Below are 22,660 nucleotides of genomic sequence, written 5' to 3'. Positions count from 1 at the left end.
AGGGTGCGCAGAACAGTAGGGCAGTGAACCAAGCTGCATGTTTCCACCACAGACACTGTGCTAGGTTTAATCTGTGCTTCCTCCAAGGGCTCTCCTGCTTCCAGGAGTCCCTGGCTATCATTATGGCTTCCTACCGAGAGTTCAGACTGTGGTCATGGCACCTACCCTTTTACATTCTTCCTTAACGGTACCAAAATTTTCAAGATATTATATCCCTTCTACTTCCCACGCAAGGCTTCAACAGACCACATTGTACTTTAAAAAGTACAATATTTACATTTGAAACAATTGAATACTTCAACTGTAAGCAAGTATGATTGACATGAATACCTACCTTTTTAAGTTGGTCCTGTCACCACTATCTGAGCTTGCCACAGATGAAGTATCATAGGAGTGAGAATCAATAGTATCAATGTTTAACAATGTAGGATCCTCAAGAACAAAAGACTCATCTTCATCATCAGTCTAAATTGGAAGAAGATAAATCAATACATTCAAAATCCAAATACTCTATGAAAAGAGTCAGGCATTAATGGGTTTCTCCAGAGCACATAAGTGCTTATTTCTGCTTTTCGCCTCTATTCCATGCATTCTTATTGACTGGAAAGGCACCATACAGAATTACTAGTATTAAATTCTAGATAGCTATTTCTCTCTACAAAGAAGTCACCCCAAAAACTTCTTTTGTGTAGCAGGAAGAAGCAGAAGCAGTTATGCAGATTACTGTTAGCTGTAGAATATTTCTTAAAAATCAAGCTTTTACAGATGATTTAGCAGTTAACTAAAAGCCAATGGCTAATTTGAAGAAAACAAACACCATCTGACTATAAATAGTCTACTATTAAAAAAAATGACAAGCAGACAGCAGAAAGGCATTCTGGGTAGGAAACAGTGCAGAAAGGCATTCTGGGTAGGAAACAGCACAGAAAGACACAGTGATTTCACAATACAGATTTTGTCCATGGGAAAAGTAGTAGTCCAAAATGTCTGGAGGACATAAGCAGAAGTTGGAGATGACCCTAGAAAGATAAGCTGGTACCCAAACCATAAAAAAGCCTTATATTCCATTACACTAGATGGCAGCAGGGCCCATGTCTATCTTGTTCATCATTGTACCTCTAGTGCCTAGTATAATGCCTGACACATAACCAGTACTCATTTAATGAATATTTAGTATACTATATATAGCAGGCAGTGGGAAGGCAACTGACATTTTTAAGAAGTGGAAAGACATGTTTTAAAACATGTTTAAAAGAAGTGGGAACCATGTTTTAAAAAGGTAAGTGGGGCAGTATGAAAAATGGATGAAGGGAGACAAGAAGACTTTAAGGACCAGTAAGAGGGCTATTGCACTATCAAGGAAAAACAGGAGATCCCAACCTAAGAAGCTGCAGAAGAGGTCAACAGAGGGAATGATGAAACACATTATGGAGAAAAAAATCAAACGTCTCTGGTTACCATTGAAATGGGGGGTTGAGTAGGGGTACGGATGGGAGGAGAGGTAAGGGAGAAGTCAAAGAAGAGTACAAGGTTTCCAGCTTCTACAATCAGGTAAAAGGTGACTCTACTCACTGAAATTAGAAAGCAGACAAATGGCAGATAAAGCAGGATGAGGAACTTGGCTTTGCACAAGTTGATTCTGAGTGACAAACATCAGAGAATGATGTCTCACCGTCTCTTTCAGCTGCACCACCTTCTGCCTTACCATTTCCAATCAATGTACTTGAGAGATTAATGTCTACTCACTACCTCGACCCACTCATTACAAGCTCCTACCGACCTTGCTGATGCTATTAGCCAAATCCACTGGCCTGCTTTCTGTTAGCATGTTCTTGTCCTCCAGGCATCATTTAACCCTGTTGACCATTCCCTGTCACCCAGGCCGGTGTGCAGTAGCACAATCACAGCTCACTGCAGCCTCAAATTCCTGGACTCAAGCAATCTTCCACTCCAGCCTCCAAGAAGCTGGGACTACAGGTGCATGCCACCACGCCTGGCTCATTCACTACATCTCAAAGCTTTCTTTTCCTTTAGTTTTCGGTACATCTCTCCTTCCTGGTTCTCCGCTAACTTATGTGTCCTATTAGTCACATGCTAGCTTCTTCTCAGCCCAACCTTTAAATACGATTGTCCCCCAGGATTATATTCTAAGCTCTCTTCTTCTCTTCCTACTTCATGGACTTCCTATTTGAGTAAGCTCATCCATATCTATAGCTTTAAGAACCATGTTATCTAATGACTCCAAAATCTGTGTCTTTAGCATCAACATTTCTCAAGGTTTAGGTCCAAATTTACCACTGCTTTCCAGATATCTCTACACATAGGTCTTCTAAAAAGAGGGTCAGGACTGGCAATAAGACATTATGTTGCTTGAGTGCTATAAAGATTGGGACGATTGCTGTAGGAAAAGGGAAGGAAATAATTCAGAAATAAATACAGCAGCATTAAGATCTTAAACAAGAGAGTCAATCAAAATGTTATTTGATTTTCTTAAAAAGCCTGGGGACATAATTAAAGAAAATGGATCAGATGAATTAAGCCAGGCTTACAGGATAAGTGAAAGAAAAAGTGAAGGGAAAAAAAGAAGTGAAGATGTCAAGACTGAATTTAAAACTACTGCTACACAGTAAAAGTATCAATTATCCCCAAACTGATGTGAAAAAAACTGCACAATCCTTTCAAATTTCAGCTGATTTGTGTGTGTGTGTATATGTGTGTATCTGTGAACTGATAAACTAATTCTAAAACTTACATGAAAATGCAAAAAAAAAAAACAATAAATTAGGCAATCTTGAAGAATAACATCAAAGCTGGAAGATTTTAAACTACCAGATATCAAGACCTATTATAAAGTTTCAATCACTAGAATGTGAGATCGAGGCAAGTATGGACACACCAATGGACTCAGATCCACACATATATGATCACTTGATTTATAACAAAGGTGACACCAGATGAGAATACTCTTTTTAGTACATGGTGCTGGCTCATAGCTCACACTGTCACACCCAAAAAAAATTCCAGATGAACTACAGATCTACATATGAAAGGAACAACAATGAAGGTTTTAGAACAAAATAGGGTAACATCATCATAACCTTGGAATTGGAAAAATTTTCTTAAATAGGACACACAAATGCACGCAAATGGAAAATTTTAATAAGCTGAACTATATTAAGAACTTGTGCTCCTCAAAAGAAACCATTAATAGAGTGAAAAGGTAATGTACAGAAAGAAAGAAGATACAATATGTACATCAAATAAAGGGCTTGTATTAGCATATATAAAGAATTCCTATAAATCACTTAAAAAATAAAACAACAGAAGTAGGCTAATTATATGAAAAAGCAATTCACCAAAGAGATATTCAAATGGTCAAAACCTATGTCAAAGTATCCAATTTCATTAGTCTTTAGGGAAATTCAAATTAAAATCATGATGTGATAGCACTACACATCTGTTAAGAATGAAAGTGAAAAAGACAAAACAAAAAGTTGACAAGGATATAGTAATCAGAAATCTCATACTGTTGCTGGAAGTGTACATAAATACCACCACTTCCGAAAACGGCGCCAATGTATACTAAAGCTGAATAGAACTATACCTGATGACCCACTAATTCCCCTCCTAGGTATATGCCCAACAGAAATGTATATAAAGCTGGGCACAGGGGTTCATGCCTGTAATCTCAGCACTTTGGGGGGCCAAGGCAGGCAGATCACCTGAGGTCAGGAGTTCGAGACCAGCCTGGCCAACATAGCAAAACCTCGTCTCTACTGAAAATACAAAAAACTTTGCCACGTGTGGTGGTGCATGCCGGTAATCCCAGCTACTCGGGAGGCTGAGGCATGAGAATCACTTTAACCAAGGAGGAGGAGGTTGCAGTGAGCCCTGATCGCGCCACTGCACTCCAGCCTGGGTGATAGAGTGAGACTCTTGTCTCAAAAAAAAACAAAATGAAAACAGATAAAAACCAGAAATGTGTGTAAGTATGTACATGCCAAAACACATGAGTAAGAAAATTTACAGCAGCACTCTTCATGGTAGTCAGAAATTAGAAACTACACAAATACCTATCAACAGTAAAATGAATAAAGGTATAGTCACAAGGAATTTTACACAGCAATGTGAACAAATCTAAAAACATAATATTAAGGGAAAGAAATCAGAAACAGAAGAGTACACACTATATAATTCCATTTATATAAAGTTCAAAGCAGGCAAACTAATCAATGCTGGTAGAAGTTAGAGTAGTAATTACCCTGGGTTTGGGTACTAAAGGGACACAAGATGAGCTTCTGGGGTACTAGCAATGTTCTGCTGCTTTATCTGGATTCTGGTTACACAGCTTGTTTAGTTTGTTAACATTCACCACACTGTACACTTATGATTTGTGCACCTTCCTCTATGTATGATATACTTCAATGAAAAGTTCAAAAGAAATTTCTGGCTGCACAATCCAATAGCAGGACTGAAGTAAACCTAGGACTATTCTCAGAGACTCGGAGATTAGAAAGGGTCAAAGACTTGGTCTTAATGAGGCCAAAAAACAGTTTCAATGGAAGGGAATAGGGGAAAAAGGTTATAGTTAAAGAATGGAATTTCAAAATTAAAAATCTCAGAAGAAGCATAGTTTCAAAGGATGGCAATACCTAGTAACATTCTTTCATGCCCTAAATTCTGAGATCTAGGATGTCTCAGTAATCTCTAAATTTCTACTTTAAAAAGTATTGGCCAGGTATGGTGGCTCATGCCTGTAATCCCAGAACTTTGGGAGGCCGACACCAGCAGATCACTTGAGGTCAGGAGTTTGAGACCAGCCTGGCCAACATGGTGAAACCCCGTCTCTACTAAAAATACAAAAATTAGCTGGGCGTGGTGGCGGGCACCTGTAATCCCAGCTACTCGGGAGGCTGAGGCATGAGAATCGCTTGAGCCTGGGAGGTGGAGGTTGCAGTGAGCCAAGATCGTGCCACTGCACTACAGCCTGGGCGACGGAGTGAGACTCCATCTCAAAACAAACAAACAAAAACAAACAAAAAAACTTGGATGTCCATTTCTTCCCAGTCTCCCTTAAGGTTGATATTAATGAACATTATAGAATATATGCATCCACATATCCTGAGAAAAGGTCTTATTTATGTTTTCTACTTTGGCCCTTTTCATTTTTTCCTTCAGTCATTTTCTTTAGTACTCCCCACAGCCCCCTTATAGTCTTCATAATGGTCTACAATTTGAACTATGTTTTCTTCCACTTACAGCTTGCCTGGTTCCCTGGAGGTGTAAAGTCTGGCCAGTTCCCAGCCTCATTTCCCTCTCAAGCACAGAGATAGTCATACTGCACTTTATAACCCCAACATCTAACACCATGACCCAAATACACTAGGCACTCAAACTACTATTGAGGATGATAACAGTGTTATCTTCTTAGTAAACCACTAATGACTATACTTACTGTTACTCATAGATAAGAAAGTTGCTGTGCAGGAGCAGTTTTCCTGCGTTATGAACCACAGCTCATTCAGATGAGCATTATTTTCTTTGCTGATATTATATAATAATTTACAAACAAGGCCTTATACACAGTCCTCTAAGATTATTTTTATGTTACACTTAATGATTGAAATGAGGATGCAATTAAGGCCATTTTAACAAAACTGACTAAAATTAATCTTCTCACCTCTAAATGAAAGATTTCCTCTATATTAGAAAGTAAATAAAGGACATTTCACTGTAACAGAATATTCTTTCATGGACCAGAGCCTTCTTTGTCAAAACTAAAAATGCTTAAGTCTTCACACAGAACATATAGAACATTTCTGAAGTTAAAACACATTCAAAGTTAAAATACACTCAAAGTAACAGCAACATCAAACTGATATAAAACATAGAAATAAAAGCCATACAAGAAAAATAAAAGACATAATTGACAGAGAAAGTAGTTTGCATCCTATAAAGCGCTGCCTACAACCCTCATAGGATAGGCAAAGAAATAATAAAGACAGAGGCCCAACTCATTCGGAGCTTTGGTATATGTGGGCCTTTCTGTGGGGAACTTTTGGGTCTTTATCTTTTGGAAAACGTAACTGCGGATTTGAAATAGATTTATACATTGCAAGATCTTTCTCAAATAGAAGCTAAAACCTCCAAGGGAAGTCCCAAGCAAGTTTTTAAAAAATGAAGAAGACTGAGTTGAAGGGTCGTCAGCAGATGCAGGGTACATAAAACAGGCGTGCTTCACCAACCATGTACTCTCACAGAGCCCCTTTAGAAAGCCTTTGATCTCCCAATTCAGAAAAGAATAACACCATTTCAAAACTCTGAAAAACTTCTCATTAGAAATGGTATTCATAAGATAAACTATAAAAGATTAGTTTTCTTCATGTAGAAGAGTGATGAAGCTTATTATAAGGTTGCAAGATGTTCTTTAGTGTCAGAGGACAAGCTATTTGAATATCAGTGGTAGAAAAAACTTAACCATTAGCAACACATAATACAAACCTCAAAAGTGACATAAATTTTGCATCTCAATTCACTTAATAAAATATATTTTAAAGTCTGCCAAGTATTAGGCATTGTTCTGGGCACAAAGACTCTAAAGATGAACAAGAGATGGTTTATGCCCTTGAGAAGCTCACAATCTAGACTACTGCTGTCCAAGAGAACTTTCTGTGATGATGGAAATACTCTTTATCTATGCTGTCCCCTAGCCACATAGTAGCCACTAGAGCACACGTGGCTATTGAGCACTTGAAATGTGCCTTGTGCAGCCAAGGAATTAAATTTTTATTTGATTATAATTAATTTAAATTTTAAACTGACACACACGACTAGTGGCTACCCTACTGGATAGTGCACATCTAGGTGCATGGATGATAACTAATCCAAAAAGTATTACGATTAATGCCACAAAATGACAGTAATCATTAATATTCACTTACCTCATTTAGTATGCTTTCCAGTGTTGGAGGAGTATCAACTTGAGGAATATCAAACTCCTTGTCATCAATCTAAATAAAGAAAAAAAAATAATGCTCACAAAATGATGCCTTTCTGCTTATAATTGTGAGAGGTTTTAGTTGATTAAAACCACCATCAGTTAAAAGACAAACTTACCACCAAAATGATCAACTCAAAAATCCATAGTAATAAGTCAAAACTACAGAGTGGTTTCCTTTCCTATCTACACATTCATTTACTATCAAGGACATATATGCACTAACTGCACTATCCTGACAGCCCTTTCCAGAACACTTTTTTTTTTTTGAGACAGAGTCTTGCTGTGATGCCCAGGCTGGAGTGCAATGGTGTGATCTCAGCTCACTGCAACCTCCACCTCCCGGCTTCAAGCAATTCTGCCTCAGCCCCCCGAGGAGCTAGGAGTACAGGCATGTGCCACCACACACAGCTAATCTTTTTTGTATTTTTAGTACAGATGGGGTTTCACCATAAGGCCAGGCTGCTTGGACTCCTGACCTCAAGTGATCCACCCATCTCGGCCTCACAAAGTGCTGGAATCACAGGCGTGAGCCACCACACCCGGCCTACTTTCCAGAAAACTTCTGTTGAAAGACTTTTGCATCTGCTTTCTTAAACATGACAAAACAACATCTAAGCAAACCCCTAATTTTCTAAGTTTAGACATAAGTCATAAGCAATAAGCAAAAGTCTGACATCACATTTCTTAGTTATTTCATAAATTACGGTGAGAGATAATTAAGTCAAGCAACATGTTGTTATTCTCATACTCACAGAAACCCATTAACATAATATTAAATCAAAGGGAGAAAAAAATGCTGTGCAAGATAAGGAACCTACCACTGGCTCTGTGACTTTGAGAAGTCATTTACATATAGCTGCATGCCAGTGTCTTCATCTATACAATGGATTATCAGAGTGTTGTGAGAGTTGTGAAGCTCAAATGACAACATGAATCAAATTGTTTCATAAACTGTAATGGACTATACAAATGAAGAGTAAGGTTATCTCATAAAAATATACACGTGGGAGGCCAAGAAGGGAGAATTGCTTGAGTCCAGGAGTTTGAGACCAGCCTGGGCAACATGGCGAGACTCTCTCTACAAAAAAATTAAAAATTAGGCGGGCATGGTGACACACACCTGTGGTCCCAGCTACTTGGGAGGCTGAGGTAGGAGGATCACTTGAGCCCAGGAGGTTGAAGCTTCAGTGAGCCATGTTTGCACCACTGTACTCCAACCTAGACAACAGAGTGAGACCCTGTATCCAAAAAAAAAAAAAAACTATACACAGACTCCTATTAACCCATGCAAAAATGACAGACTTAAGAGTCTCTGGGTCTAATCAACACTGGTTAAACATTATCACTTGACAGAAATTCAAATTTTTACCAGATCATTTTTGAACTCCAGTTCCTTGTCCAGATCTATGTAAGAGAATTTTGAAAGTGAAGCTTCTAGATTGAAAGACTTATTCAGCTCTTCTTCGCTCATCTTGGCACAGAGGCTCTGTTCCACATTTTCATGGTCTGGTTCATTTTCCATATTTACTTCTAATAACAGTATTCAGTCCATCAAAGCAAGTGTTTTTTTGTTTGGCCTTAGCTCACAAAGACCTGAATGATCATATCTTTTCAAAAAAAGAAAAAAACAAAAACAAAACAAAACAGTATCATTTAGATTTCCTCCTTGTCAACTGGACATTCCAAAGACTTACTTGGTCAGATTTCACCTAAACATCTGATTGCAGGCAAACTGAAATTAACAGTGGGGTACAGGGTATGTTATTAGGAGAGGGTTTCAATGAGAGCATAAAGGAGGAATAGCTAACTTGGGCTCAAGGACTTTGGGAAGTGGCCCACCACCCAAAGTCATGAAACTGGTGATAGTGATAACTAAATAGGCTCAGCCACTAGACCTGGTACCAACTAGATTTATTTACCTAACAGCATAAGGGTAAATCGGTGCCAAAAGCGGCAATTAATGCCTTCCTTACGTTCCAAACCCCAGGGTAGTGCTCCAGTTCCCCTAGAAATAAGCATATAAACCAGTTTTGTTGTTGGCCTCTGCACAGGGCCACAGACGTCTCTGGGAGCCTAGCAGAAACACTGAGGATGAACAATTAGCTATTTAATACAACACGAGCAAACCTAAGGGTTCAGATCTACTAAAGGAAACAACAATGACCCCAAGATAAAATAATTCCATAGCCTACCAGAGATTTCTAGAAACAGAGCTAGTCATAGAGAAACATGGACACTTTCAGAGAAAAATGAAATACTAAAGAAAACTAGAAACGTATACAGCTTTTTATTATTTCACAGCTCTAAATGACAGATCGCGCTTATATCAAAAATCACAGATAATCTGGTTTACTTGCAAAACTGTCATTTTTAGAAAGCTAAAATATACTTAAAACATTTTAGAAAGCTAAAATATACATTAAAACACAAGTTTAATAATTAAGTTTGCTTTCAAATGATTTTACTTTGTGTTTCAATTAGGCTACAAGTGACCCAACTTTAAAAAGTCCAGTTAGCTTCACCTGTTTAGGATAAAGCAAAAATATGAAAACAGAAACAATGCCCTAATAATAATAATAATAATAAAGATCATTTTGTTTTCTAAACTATGTTTTTCACAGTACCAAACAACTGGCGAAACTCTCAGTGCAAAGCTCTTTCAAACTACATACTGCCCTTAGTGTGTATAAACACCACTACCACCAACAACCCTTGCCCTGCAGTGAGCTTCTCTTAGTAAATTAGATTGTGTATGTTAGTAAAGACGGATTGTGCATGTTAGTGAAGGCAGAAAAAAAAGGCTTGCAATTACTGAGCCACTTAATTTCTTTTAAGAAATGGAGTCTCACTATATTGTCAACGTGGCCTCCAACTCTTGGGCTCAAGCTATCCTCCAGCCTCAGCCTCCTGAGTAGCTGTGACTACAGGCATGTGCCACCGTGCCTGGCTTGAAATAACTAATTTTTTAAAAAGTGAACTGAGATTAGTTGTTTTTAAACAATACGCCAAAAATTCACTGACAATTTTATCTAATGAAGCTCATTATTTTAGTACCTATAATTAATTTCACTTCCTTTGATGTTTCATTTTTATCATATTAAAAGAAATGAATACTTTGTATAAATCATGGACTCATGAAACTGACTTTTCAAGAGCTGAAACCAACCTTTCTAGCTATTACACTATTTGGTATATTACCAAATACAGACTAATTTCTTTCACATGCTACAAAAAAATGGGTTTTCTGTTTATAGGGTTGTGTCCTAATAAAACACACACTATCAAACACATTCCTAAAACACATAACTGAGGCCACTCTTTGCCTGGCAACATTTTAAAGTATCTTTCCAACATCAGGTTCTAAATATAGGGCTCCTTTTGCAATAACCCAAATGCAGTAGCAATACGAATGTTTATATGCATTTCTTCAAAGACCTTGGCTCATGACAAATTACTTTTTAATGAAGTCTTTCAGCTCCTATTTGTACCACTAAGCAAAAATGGTTGCAATTATTTAACAACTATTTACAAATATGTGCAATCTAATTCACATTCAGTGGTTCCTAAAGATAGTTATTAACTTTTATTCTTATACATTTTTCAAAAATAGTGGGAAAGACCATATAGGAAAATAATGTTTAACTGATTTAATAATCTAAAATGTTTCATATATTTGTCTTTCCAAAATAACTCAGAAAGGAAAACAATTTTTTTCCAGCTCTTTTTATCTCATATCTGGAGTTATTAAGAGGTTCCAAGACCATATAACAATTCAGCATCTGTGAACCCCAGTATCACACTGAAGAAGTGTCAGGTGATCAGGCACTCCCTGAAGATATCATCCCGCCAAGCTACCCTGCCCCGTTTCTGACCTTCATTTCACTGAGCTCCTTTTACCGATGTAACGTGGTGGCAAAGTGGAAAGAACACAAGCCAAAGTGTCTACTAAACTCAGGTCTGCTGTTGTGGCCACTTTTCTTAGAAATGACCAGGAAATAATCACTTCTCCCCACCTCTGACCCTCCAAAAAATAAAATAGAAAAATCAAGTCTGAATCTGGACTTTATGAGTTCCTACCTGTGACCTTGGTTAATTTGTTTACCTTTTCTGAACCTATTTCTATATCATTAAAATGGAATATTGTGGACATTTGTGTTGTTTGCTCAGAACGCGTCTCTTGTTCTGGGAAGGGCTCCTTCAAACCATGTGTTCTTGTAGAGGCTAATGGTCAAAAATCCCTTAGTAAAAGGGATTATGTGACAGCCAGAGTCTTTCACCAGGATTCATTAAAATGGAACTGATGAGGAAGAGGTATTTCCATTGTTCTCTATACAATGAATAATGCGGCTGAGCAGATCCCACACTCCCCACCCGGCTCTCTTCTGCAGAAAAGAAATCACTCACTTGACACAAACCTAATTAAACACTAAACATTTGTGACTGGAGATGTACCTCTATTGATAGAACTTAGGTTCTAGGTACAGATTCTCTAGCAAGAATGAAACCTATCTAAAAAAAAAGAAGTAGAGGCTGGGCACAGTGGCTCACACCTGTAATCCTAGCTCTTTGGGAGGCCAAGGCGGGTGAATTTCCTGAGCTCAGGAGTTCAAGACCAGCCTGGGCAGCAACACGGTGAAACCCCGTCTTTACTAACATACAAAAAAAAAAAAAATTAGCCAAGCGTGGTGGCGTCTGCCTGTAGTCCCAGTTACTCAGGAGGCTGAGGCAGGAGAACTGCTTGAACCCGGGAGGCAGAGGATGCAATGAGCCAAGTTCGCGCCACTGCACTCCAGCCTGGGCAACAGAGCAAGACTCCGTCTCTAAAAAACAAAAAAAAACAAAGTAGAGAAGAAACTCCTGACATTATTCAAGCCTCAGATTCTAGTCTTCTACGAAGTTAGCTCTGCCCATAGCCTTCTGGCAGTTTGGCTATATAAACCAACATATACCCTCGCAACTTCCCTTTTTTTTTTTGAGACGGAGTCTTGCTCTGTCACCCAGGCTGGAGTGCAGTGGCGCAATCTCGGCTCACTGCAAGCTCCGCCTCCCGGGTTCCCGCCATTCTTCTGCCTCAGCCGCCCGAGTAGCTGGAACTACAGGCGCCCGCCACCATGCCCGGCTAATTTTTTGTATTTTTTAGTAGAGACGGGGTTTCACCATGTTAGCCAGGATGGCCTCGATCTCCTGACCTCGTGATCCGCCCGCCTTGGCCTCCCAAAGTCCTGAGATTACAAGCGTGAGCCACCGCGCCCGGCCTCTACTTCCCCCTTTCTTTTAGCACTTAAAATTGAGAGTCCTGGCTCTTATGAATGCAACTACCTACTTTGCAGGGCTCCTGTGAGGAACAAATGATACGACTATAAAGCATTTAGAATAATGTCTGGACATAATTTTCAACAGATATTAGCTATTATATTTAAAACCTCAAGATTTTCAAATTTTTCTAAAGTTAAAGATTCTAAAACCAAATCCAGTATTTTTGTAAAGGTCTAGCCAGTGCTAAGCATATCAGAACGATATCCTGGCTATCACAGCAGTTCTTCATGAGCTGAATGGTAGGGGTTTTGTCTAAGACTAGTACAGCCCCCACCAAAGCAACAAAGACACTTAATAAAAACTTCAATTATAATAGAAGTGTCTTATTGTTACTAACTCATTCTAAACTCATGTTTTGGATTTTTTTAACATCAAAATTGGTCTACCCTTTATTAGTGAAGGCAACTACGTCCCCTTCCCAAGTTCCTCTTTTGTCACTTACCAGCAGTTACTCCTTTCTTCATTTTAGTCAGTAAGTTTTTCCAACTCAAATAGACCTGATGAATCAAAAGGTTATCATGCTCAAATTTTTTTAAAAGGAGAGTTCACACAAGCAGTTTCTGTGAATTTTTCAGAAAGTACCTGAGTTGGGAATCCACCTGTGGTAGGCAGTATAAGGGTATCCAACAATGCCAGTCCTAATTCCCAGAAACTATGAATATGTTACTTGATATGGCAAAAGGGATTTTGCAGGTTAAATTAAGACCTTGACAGAAAGGTTATTCTGGATGATTTGGGTGGGTCCAATGTAATCACAAAGGTCCTTGAAAGTGGAAGAGAGAGGCAGAAAAGAACACCAGAGAAAGAGATGTGACACGAGAAGTAGAATCAGAGAGACACCATGTCATAGGCGTTGAAGATGGAGAATGGGGCTTAGGAGCCAAGGATGCAGGCAGCCTCTAGAAGCTGTGAAAGACAAGGAAACAGATGGTCTCCTACAGCCTCCAGAAGGACTGAAGTCTTGTCTTGACCTCTTAATTTTAGTGAGATTGGGGTCAGACTTGTGAAGTACTGAACTGTAAAATAAATCTGCATTGTTTTATACCACTAACTTTACGGTAATTTATGGCAACAATAGGAAATGAATAGAGAGTTGATCCTTGAACAACACAGGTTTGAACTTCAAGGGTCCACTTACAGGTGGGTTTTCTTCCGCCTCTTCCACCCAAGACAGTGAGACCAACCCCTCCTCCTCCTCCTCAGCCTACTCAACGTTTAGACAAGGATGAAGGCCTTTATAATGATCCACTTCCATGTAATGAAAAGCAAGTATATTTCCTCTTCTTTAGAATCTTAGTATCTTCTTTTCTCTAGCTTACTTTATTGTAACTAAATACAAATAGCACACAAAATGTGTGTTAAACGACTGTTAATGTTATCAGTAAGGCTTCTGGTCAACAGTAGGTAACAGAAGTAAAGTTTCTGGGGAGTCACAGTTGTACTCGGATTTTCCACTGGTTGAGGGGGCAGCGCCCTTAACCCCTGCATTGTTCAAGGGTCAACTGTACTAATAAATATAAGTTAATTTGTTTCTGGTAACATATCCAACATTCTGAAATATTAACCCTTCCCTTGTGGGTTGGTGTTGCCCATATGTTTATTAAGCAGGCCCTTCATTCCAATATATGCACCAATGATGAAATGCTTAATATATGATGCTTAATATTTCACACGATACCGATCCTGCTTCAGCTATCCCTTAAATGTTATCCCAGTAAAAGGCTGATAATGAACCACTCATAAATTCCTCTTGGGATGCAATTCTACAACTAGTTCTTCACCCAACCATCGTGTGAGCTAGTGTTTTTATAGTTCTTAAGGGGATGCCATACCAGACAGTACTTGCACATAACAAAACAGGCTATGTGATTTCTTAGTCTCTCTTAGAATGAAATCAGATTAATCTGATAGGAAATATATGTCATGGAATCATAATTACGCAGTATCTGACATCTTGATAATTGTTATTTCCCCTTAATTGTTGTTCTCAACCAATTAATGATTCAAGGACCATTAAAAAAAAGATATGTGCCATATAAACAGCAATGACTTAATTATGACACTGGCTAACTGAATAAGAACTCTAGAATGTGTGACCTGTATTAGGCCAAGTTAAACTTGCATCAGTTTTTTTTAAGAGATGGGATCTTGCTATGTCGCCCAGGTTAGCCTTAAACTCCTGGCCTCAAGCGATCCTCCTACTTCACATCTCCCAAGTAGCTGCAACTACCAGCCTGTGCCACCATGCCTGGCTTTTCACCAGTTTTCACCTTGGCAAACATTTATTCCTAACTGTTCTCAATCTCCACGATCCTGTTTAATCCTGACATTCTTTTCCTCCTAAAAGTGTCATATGAGATACTTTTTCACATTACAATGAAATAGAATCGTTTTTATTTACTATATAATGCTAGAAAAAAATCACAAAATCATGATATAGTAACAACATTACAAGCAAATTTTATTTTTGGCCTTCCCAATCCAAGTATTTCTCTTCATTCCTTTGTTTTGTTTTGTGGTTTGTTTTGTAAAGGGAAAAATAAAATGCAATGGTGGATTAACTTCTATTAGTTTTCTATTACCTTCTGGCAAATGGACTTTTTTTTTTTTTTTTTGAGACAGGGTCCCCCTCTGTCACCCAGGCTGGAGTGCAGTGGCATGAGCTTGGCTCATTACAACCTCTGCCTCCCAGGCTCAAGCAATCCTCCCACTTCAGCCTCCCAAGTGGCTGGGTCTACAGGCGCACACCACCATGCCCAGCTAATTTTTTGAATTTTTCATAGAGATGATGTTGGCCAGGCTGGTCTCAAACTCCTGGGCTCAAGCCATCTGCCCGCCTCAGCCTCCCAAAGTGCTGGGATTACAGGTGTAAGCCACCGTGCCCAGCACAAGTGGACTTATTTTTAACAGATTCCCAATGCCTCCAGGATAAAAATCCCAAATTCTAAGCCTGTGACTCCAGATATCACATGAGTTGATCCTTCTGCCTCCTTCCCTTACAATTGAATTTATTATTTTTGCACTAAAAGTGCTTCATGAATAGCTTCCACTTTCCCTCCATGTCTGCTCAAGCTGATTCACCTTCCCTTTCCTTTTCTTTTTCTCTACATTTATCTAACTTCCTTTCTTCCTTCTGGACACTGTTCAAACTGGATCTGCCTATGACCTCTTCCTTCCCTAAACGTCCTCTGAATTCAGAAAACATGTCTTCTTTTAAAACAGTGGCTTGGCTCTTTCCTCATGCTGATTCATTAGTTAATTTACCATGTGACTATCTTTTCTCCCCAGCTATATAATAAAAATGGGGCCATGCTCTTTTGAATATTCCACATCACTGGGCTTACTGGCTTGCACAGCTAGGTAGACATTCAAAAAATGTTTGATTAACATAGGAACTAGGAGACAGGAATAACATCTGTGTTGCAAATTAAATCTATCAATGTTATTACTTGTCATTGTTAAGCTCCAGAGGATGTTATTTGACTCACAGCATATAGGAATCTATACCATAATAAGTAAGCCAAGCTATAATTGAATACTACTTATATGTAGTCAAGCTTGTCAACCACTGCAGGTCATATTTATCAACTATCAGCTAAAACTTTGCTTCCTTAGAAAGGCCTTTTTTTGCCCTGCTCAACTAGGCTATGTTCCCTGTTAGTTGCACCCATAACATCGTTCTCCTCTTTTACTACACTTAACCACATTGTAATCATTTCCTCATTGTCTAAACCACCACTCCTTGCCCCCAGTTAGAATGCAGGTTCCATGAGAGAGCAAAGACCAGATCTGCCTTGTTCACCATTCTATTCCCTGTGCCGATATGACACAGCAGCTGATCAACCCACCCATCTACCCACCCACTCATCCCTCCCTCCCTCCCTCCCTCCCTAGGTAAATACCCAAGCAAGATGCATCACTGGCTTCCAGAATCTCAAATAGCAGTTCTGGTCATGTAATATAATGAATGGTTAGTTACACTACTCCAAAACGCCTCCATCTGTGCAAGTTCCATTCTTTGCATCTAGGAAAGATATTTTTAAATCATTGAGCTCATTTATAACATGATGCAAATCCCACAGTCTCGGATGTTTTATGTTCTTTTACGTTAATTCAGCTTAGAGGCCAAGATGAATACAGTGGAAAGGTACCATACTTCCATTCAATTTACAGGATTTCATCTATTATCTTCAGCAACGGGAAGGAAAGAAAAAGAAATGATTCACATAGAGCCAGAGACTCTGCATACCTCCACTCAATAACTTCTTGCTTCACAGTGAGCACAGAATAGGAGATGGTCAGCTGCTGTTCTATGTCTCAGTTCTCACATGCCTCACACCCAAGCAATTCACGTCACCTGTGCTCAAAATAACAAACGCCATGCAGTTCCAACATGAAAAACAAGATCTGGCTGTACCGGGCTTCCTGAGAGACCCACCGCTTGTCAGTCTCTGATATGACTCCCTCTTGGGGTACTTTGAGGGTACTCAATTTTCACCTCATTCATGACCTTTAGATACAGACCCTATTTAGAGCGACATTACTATATACTGGGATGGGCTGCTTTACTTGACCCTGGAATTTCTTTCCAAGAATGCACATTCAGGTAATTGTAGCTCACAGTGCCAGAACTGCCACAACGAAAAAGCCCAACCCTCTGTTTCTCTTTCTGTTCTGTTGGTGAATGTCTAAATGAGGAGAGTGATCATAAGTACACACAGATTAAAAAATGTTAAAAAGAAAAGGGGAAGGAACAGTGCCTAAGACCTTCCTGTATACAGTGCTAAGTTACTGCTATGAATTGTCAGACACAATCGGCTCCAGTCTAGAAAAGCAAAATCTAATCCCCTATCACAATATATAAAACAATAATATGAACTAAGTCTACAAATATCTAGATAATGTACAAATTCTAACTTTATTGATCAGTTTTACATCAATATGTGTATGAGGTAGCAAGTGAAATAAATAACAGAGAAAAATGATCACTTCCAGCTTCTATAATACTGTCTCCACTATCCTGAGAATCTCTCTTCTCAGACCCACTTCAGCTCCAAAGAACTCCTCCCAAAAAGCACAAGGGCCTTGTGTAGGCTGAAATATACTCCCTTTTCTTCTTCGCATAACTGATACAGGTAAATTCTTGTAAGGTAAATGCGCAAAAGACAGGATTCCACTTAGGTAAAGGCTGAGTAGATGATGGCCTTCTTTATTAACTTGCAATTAACTGTCATCTCAATTTCTCTTGGTTAGGTGTGAAGAAGGATATAGAGTCATGAGAGATTTATTCTTTTTTTTTTTTTTTAAGAGCAAGAAGTAACTGGAAGCATCTTGCTGAATTGCAATGGAAAAAACAAAGGTTAAAACACTCCAGCGCCATTGCCATCTTTCCTGGAGGGCAACTGCTTCTCCTCCATTCCAACCATGTGATTTTGGTGTTGCTGCCAATCAAGTACCCTATCTGCCTAGCTAGGGGAGCAGAAGAGTAGGCACATCACATTCTTGTGTCCTATGTGGCCAGTCAAGGTACTTCTGGAATTTCTCTTTATTCTGGGGTGCTTAATCTTGGATGGCATAACACAGGAGTCATCTGCAGTCACATCTTTTATGCATTTATATGCAGTCATGTGCCCCAAAAAGACATTTTGGGTCAATGACAGACCACATATACAACCATGGTCCCCTAAGATTACACATAATGGAGGTGAAAAATTCCTGTAGCCCAGTGATGTCATAGCTGTTGTAATGCAATACATTACTCATCTGTCTGTGGTGATGCTGGTGTAAACAAACCTACTGCACCGCCAGCAGTATAAAAGCTAAGCACATACAATTATGTGCAGTACATAATACTTGATAATAAACTATGTGCCGGTTTATGTATTTGCTATCCTATACTTTTTATCATTAGAGTGTATTCATCTACTTATTTAAAAATTAAAAAATTAGCTGTAAAACAGTTTCAGGCAGGTCCTTCAGGAGGTATTCCAGAAGGCATTGTTATCATAAGAGATGACAGTTCCCTATGTGTTACTGCCTTTGAAGACATTCCAGCGGGATCTTCCTGACTCTGTGTAGGCCTAGGGTAATGTGTGTGTTTGCATCTCAGTTTTTAAAGATTAAAAATTTTTTAAATAGAAAAAAGCTAACAGAATAAGGATATAAAGAAAGTATTTTTGTACAGCTAATTGTACAATGTGTTTGTATTTTAAGCTAAGTTTTATCACGAAGAAGTCAAAAACTTTTTTAAAAGTTTGTAACATAAAAGTTACATTACAGTAAGCTAAGGTTAATTTATTATTGGAGAAAGAAAAAAATTTTTAATAAATTTAGTGCAGCCTAAGTGTACAGTGTTCAAAGTCTACAGTAGTATACAGTAATGTCCTAGGCCTTCACATTCACTCACCACTCACTCACTGCCTCGCCCACAGCAACTTCCAGTCCTACAAACTCCATCCATGGTAAGTGCCCCATACAGGTGCACATTTTTTAATCTTTTAAACTGTATTTTTACTGTACCTTTTCTATGTTTAGATACACAAATACTTGGCCACTGTGTTACAACCACCTACAGTATTCAGTACAGTAACATGCTGTGCTGGTTTATAGCTTAGGAGCGACAGGTCATCCCACATAGTCTGGGTGTGTAGTAGGCTATACCATCTAGGTTTGTATAAGTACACTATGATGCTTGCACAACGACAAAATCTGCCTAACTACACATTTCTCAGAACGTATCCCCTAATTGTCCCATGACTGTAACAGGACAGAATGAGGCTTGCATTACAGTTGCAGAAGAGATAGGGAACTGGGGGTTACTGGTCCTTTGCAGAAAGGGAGAGATACACAAGTAGTCCATCACTGGAGTCACTGGATTTAGTGATACCCCAGCCCCTTCCAGGTTTGGAGCCAATAAATCCCTTTTAGCTTAAGCCCATTTGAATTTTTGGGGGTCAATGTCAATGTCAATGGAACAGTGAGATACAGCCAAGAATCACCAACATGTCCCAATATTCTGGAAGACAGAAAACACCCATCTGCTGACAATGGTCCAGATACGAAGAAAATATATTAAATATAAAGAAAAAATCAACATATTACTCTGTTAGAGCTCTGGAAAGAATTTTCTCACATATGTCTCTTTGACCATATAAAGCCCAGTAGTTCAACGAATTTTTTTTCCATTTATCTTTACTGCATACTCTATGGAACAGGCCAGCTATTGCCAGAGGGGAGCCTTCTTTAAATAAGCAGGCCCCCTCCACTTCTTAGATTCTATTGCCAGAGGATTCAATACCTACTCTGTGCTTAAATTTAACCATGGGCAAACCCATGTCTTACACAAACATATGCAGATTCTCCATCCACATTTGTATTAGATATACCTCAAACCCACACAGGCAGACATAGGCATACACAGACAATTAACATGTAATTATCTCCCAAACGCAGACATTTGGAATAAAGTTTAGCACCACAAGCTAACATCCATGCTTGTTTTGCTTGGGTTTTGGGGCTTTTCAGTAGGGGAAAGTAGAGTATGGTAGAGGGTGGATGGTGCAGAGGACGGAAGCTTTCCTATTCATTCTAACAAGAATCTAAGAAGTGGAGGGGGCCTGCTTATTTAAAGAAGGCTCCCCAGCTAGCTATTCCTGATAACCCACGGCCATGGAACCTCTCACCGATCCTACCTCCTGCCACCCTATTCTTCTGTGAAGCACCCCCATTTTGTACACCCAGACACTCTGAGCAGCTGTTTCCCTCCTTCCCCAGGTGCCAAGCACGAAGAACTGGCCAAGGCACAGGAGTAGCCTCGAACTTCAGAGGCCCACCTTTCACCCTGCTGCCCTCACTCTGGTGCACAACTTGCACGTGGAGACAAACTGGAACCAGCCTCACAGGGTGCGCACCGATCCTAAGAGGTGGACACCCCATCTAAGCCTCAGGCTCAGGCACCCTGATATCAGTCCCTGGAGGATAAAGGGGTCCACACCTGTTTCCCAGGCCCCACAGACGGGCTACACACCTGTTCCGCCCAGGAGTGGGGAGGGGCATGACACCCGCCACCTAGGCTCACAGTCGGGGAAGCGGGCGCGCCAGTCCATCAGCCTACTTGTCGCACGACTGTAACAGGACAGAATGAGGCTTGCAATTATAGTCGCAAAGGAGATAGGGAACTGAGGGGTTACTGGTCCTTTGCAGAAAGGGAGAAATACACAAATACATCACTGGAGTCACTGGATTTAGTGATACCCCAGCTCCTTCCAGGTTTGGAGCCAATAAATCCCTTTTTACTTAAGCCCATTTGAATTTTCACATTCATTTGGAACCAGTAAGTGGAAATTGCCCGACCCAGTTCCGGGCCAACGTACGACACGCCCCTCCACTCGAGAATCAACCCCGCCCGGCCTGTGGCTCGGGTCCGGTTAGCCCGTCAGGGGCTGCTCTGTTCGCTCCCCGAAGTCGCGCCGCTGTCGCGCGGGGAGGAGGCGCCAAGGCTCAGAGACCTGTCGCGCGCTCTCCTCCTACCCTGAATACGGCCCCTCAATCCTGTCTCCTCCCCACGGACCCGCTCTCTGGAAACTCGTTACCTGAGCTTGCTGCCATTGCTGCCATTGCGGCCCTGGACCGCCGGCCCACGTGACCGCACCCCCTGCTCTAGCCTCACGCACGCGCACTACCTACCACTACGGGCAGCGCTTCCGCTTTCCTCCTCTCACTGCTCCCCCTCCTGGGCGGTCCGCGCCTCTTCACCACGCCCCTATTTAAAGGGCCAGAGATACACTGTCTTCCCCCACGGAAAAAATGGGTGATTCACATCTTGAGGACCAAGAGAATGGAAACGTGGAAAGAGTAGCGCAGACAAATAAATAGCAGTCCTTGAGGTGAGAGGAGAAAGCTCCTCCTTTAAGAAAGTGAACTTACTTGCAGCCAGCCCAGAAAGGAAGTTGATTCCCTGCCTTTTGGAGTTTGCAACCAGTAAATTCTTTTTAACTTTTTTTTTTTTTAAAGATGAACTCAGAATTGCCAATTAATTTTGTCAAATAAGGACAATAGGCACACACATACTAAAATACCAACTATTATCTTCTAATACATCGTCAGTATTGCTCCCCAAAATACATCTTAACACCAAAAATATAGGAGAAACAGTCTCAAAAAAGGAAACATCTGAAAAATGAACAAAAACGTGTGCTTATTTCTCTTATCGCTCCTGAAGAAAGGTGAAAGCTTTCAGAACAGACTGGTTTCTAGAGTCATCACTGTAGGTAACATTAGCCCCAGGACACAGATTTTAGGCCTGCTGGGGGCTATGGTCAAGAAAATAGGAGGAAGAACACCAGAAGATACTCTTGGAAGGAGATACAGAAAATATTCGGTTGGGCAGACATTTTTGAGCATCAGCTAGGTTCACTAGACTTCTGGGCCTTCAGAAGACCCGAAGGTGTTGCCCTGCCCTCCAGGTATTTATTTTCTAAGAATTCAGTGTACAGACATAACAAAATACAAGGCAGTCTGTTTTGAGTAATATAAAGAAAGACATTGAACCGCCATTTTCGGATCACAGACAAGGGGAAAGGTTGAAACACTCAAGGAAGGATGTGGTATCTTGTCAGGTCCTTGAAGGATTTCAGTAGCAGAGAGCAGGGAGAATGCCTAGCTGAGGGAAGGGTGGGATCAAAGGCAGTACAAAGCAAGTTAGGGAACTAGTTATTGGCCTAATGTAGCCGTGGTGTGGGCAGTGGCTTTCAACCTTCTTTTAATCATCCCTCACAGTAAGAAATACATTTCAGGCCAGGCGCGGTGACTCACGCCTGCGATCCCAGCACTTTGGGAGGCTGAGGCGGGTGGTCAGGAGTTTGAGACCAGCCTGACCAACATGGAGAAACCCTGTCTCTACTAAAAATACAAAAATTAGCCAGGCGTGGTGGCATGCACCTGTGGTCCCAGCTACTCGGGAGGCTGAGGCAGGAGAATTGCTTGAACCCGGAGGCAGAGGTTGCAGTGAGCCAAGATTGTGCCATTGCACTCCAGCCTGGGTAACAGAGTGAGACTCTGTCTCAAAAAAAAAATAGATACATTTCAGCCATGGCCTAGTATAAAAATACACACAGTATGCGCATATATGTGAGCATGATAGATAGATAGATAGATAGATAGATAGATAGATAGATAGATAGATATGCTGAGACAGTAATTGCCCTTAGAATGTACAATACAACTTGGTATTTTCTATTCTATTCTCTTTTTTTAAGTGCTGGTTACTGAATTCATTTCAGTACTCAGTGATGCAGAGCAACCCATAGTTTGAAGACACTGGTGGAGTATATATTAGAGATGTGG

At 40.2% G+C, this 22,660-nt stretch overlaps 1 protein-coding gene across 5 annotated transcripts in view; it reads right to left on the bottom strand.

Annotated features, from left to right (window-relative positions):
- The window catches only part of VPS8 (VPS8 subunit of CORVET complex), a 234,631-nt gene extending 213,655 nt beyond the window's left edge, over positions 1 to 20,976 (bottom strand). The window contains exons 1-4 of one of the 5 annotated variants that reach the window (XM_032171818.2): positions 20,908 to 20,976; positions 8,370 to 8,607; positions 6,942 to 7,010; positions 335 to 465 (exon numbers count right to left, since the gene is read on the bottom strand). In XM_032171818.2, coding sequence (XP_032027709.1) covers positions 335 to 465; positions 6,942 to 7,010; positions 8,370 to 8,522 — 353 coding nt within the window. In that variant the 5' untranslated portion in view covers positions 8,523 to 8,607; positions 20,908 to 20,976. Of the gene's footprint in view, positions 1 to 334; positions 466 to 6,941; positions 7,011 to 8,369; positions 8,608 to 12,758; positions 12,774 to 16,565; positions 16,581 to 20,342; positions 20,544 to 20,907 lie in introns of those variants that run through there. The other 4 variants (XM_058426256.1, XM_058426252.1, XM_058426253.1 and 1 more) reach the window with 4 other exon arrangements.
- Positions 20,977 to 22,660: the final 1,684 nt, after the last annotated feature.

The sequence above is a fragment of the Hylobates moloch genome, unplaced genomic scaffold, assembly GCF_009828535.3.
Source record: "Hylobates moloch isolate HMO894 unplaced genomic scaffold, HMol_V3 SCAFFOLD_13, whole genome shotgun sequence".
NCBI classification, from domain to species: Eukaryota; Metazoa; Chordata; class Mammalia; order Primates; family Hylobatidae; genus Hylobates; species Hylobates moloch.
Note: the sequence above shows the minus strand (reverse complement) of the source record. Positions and strands in the feature narration are given on the sequence as shown.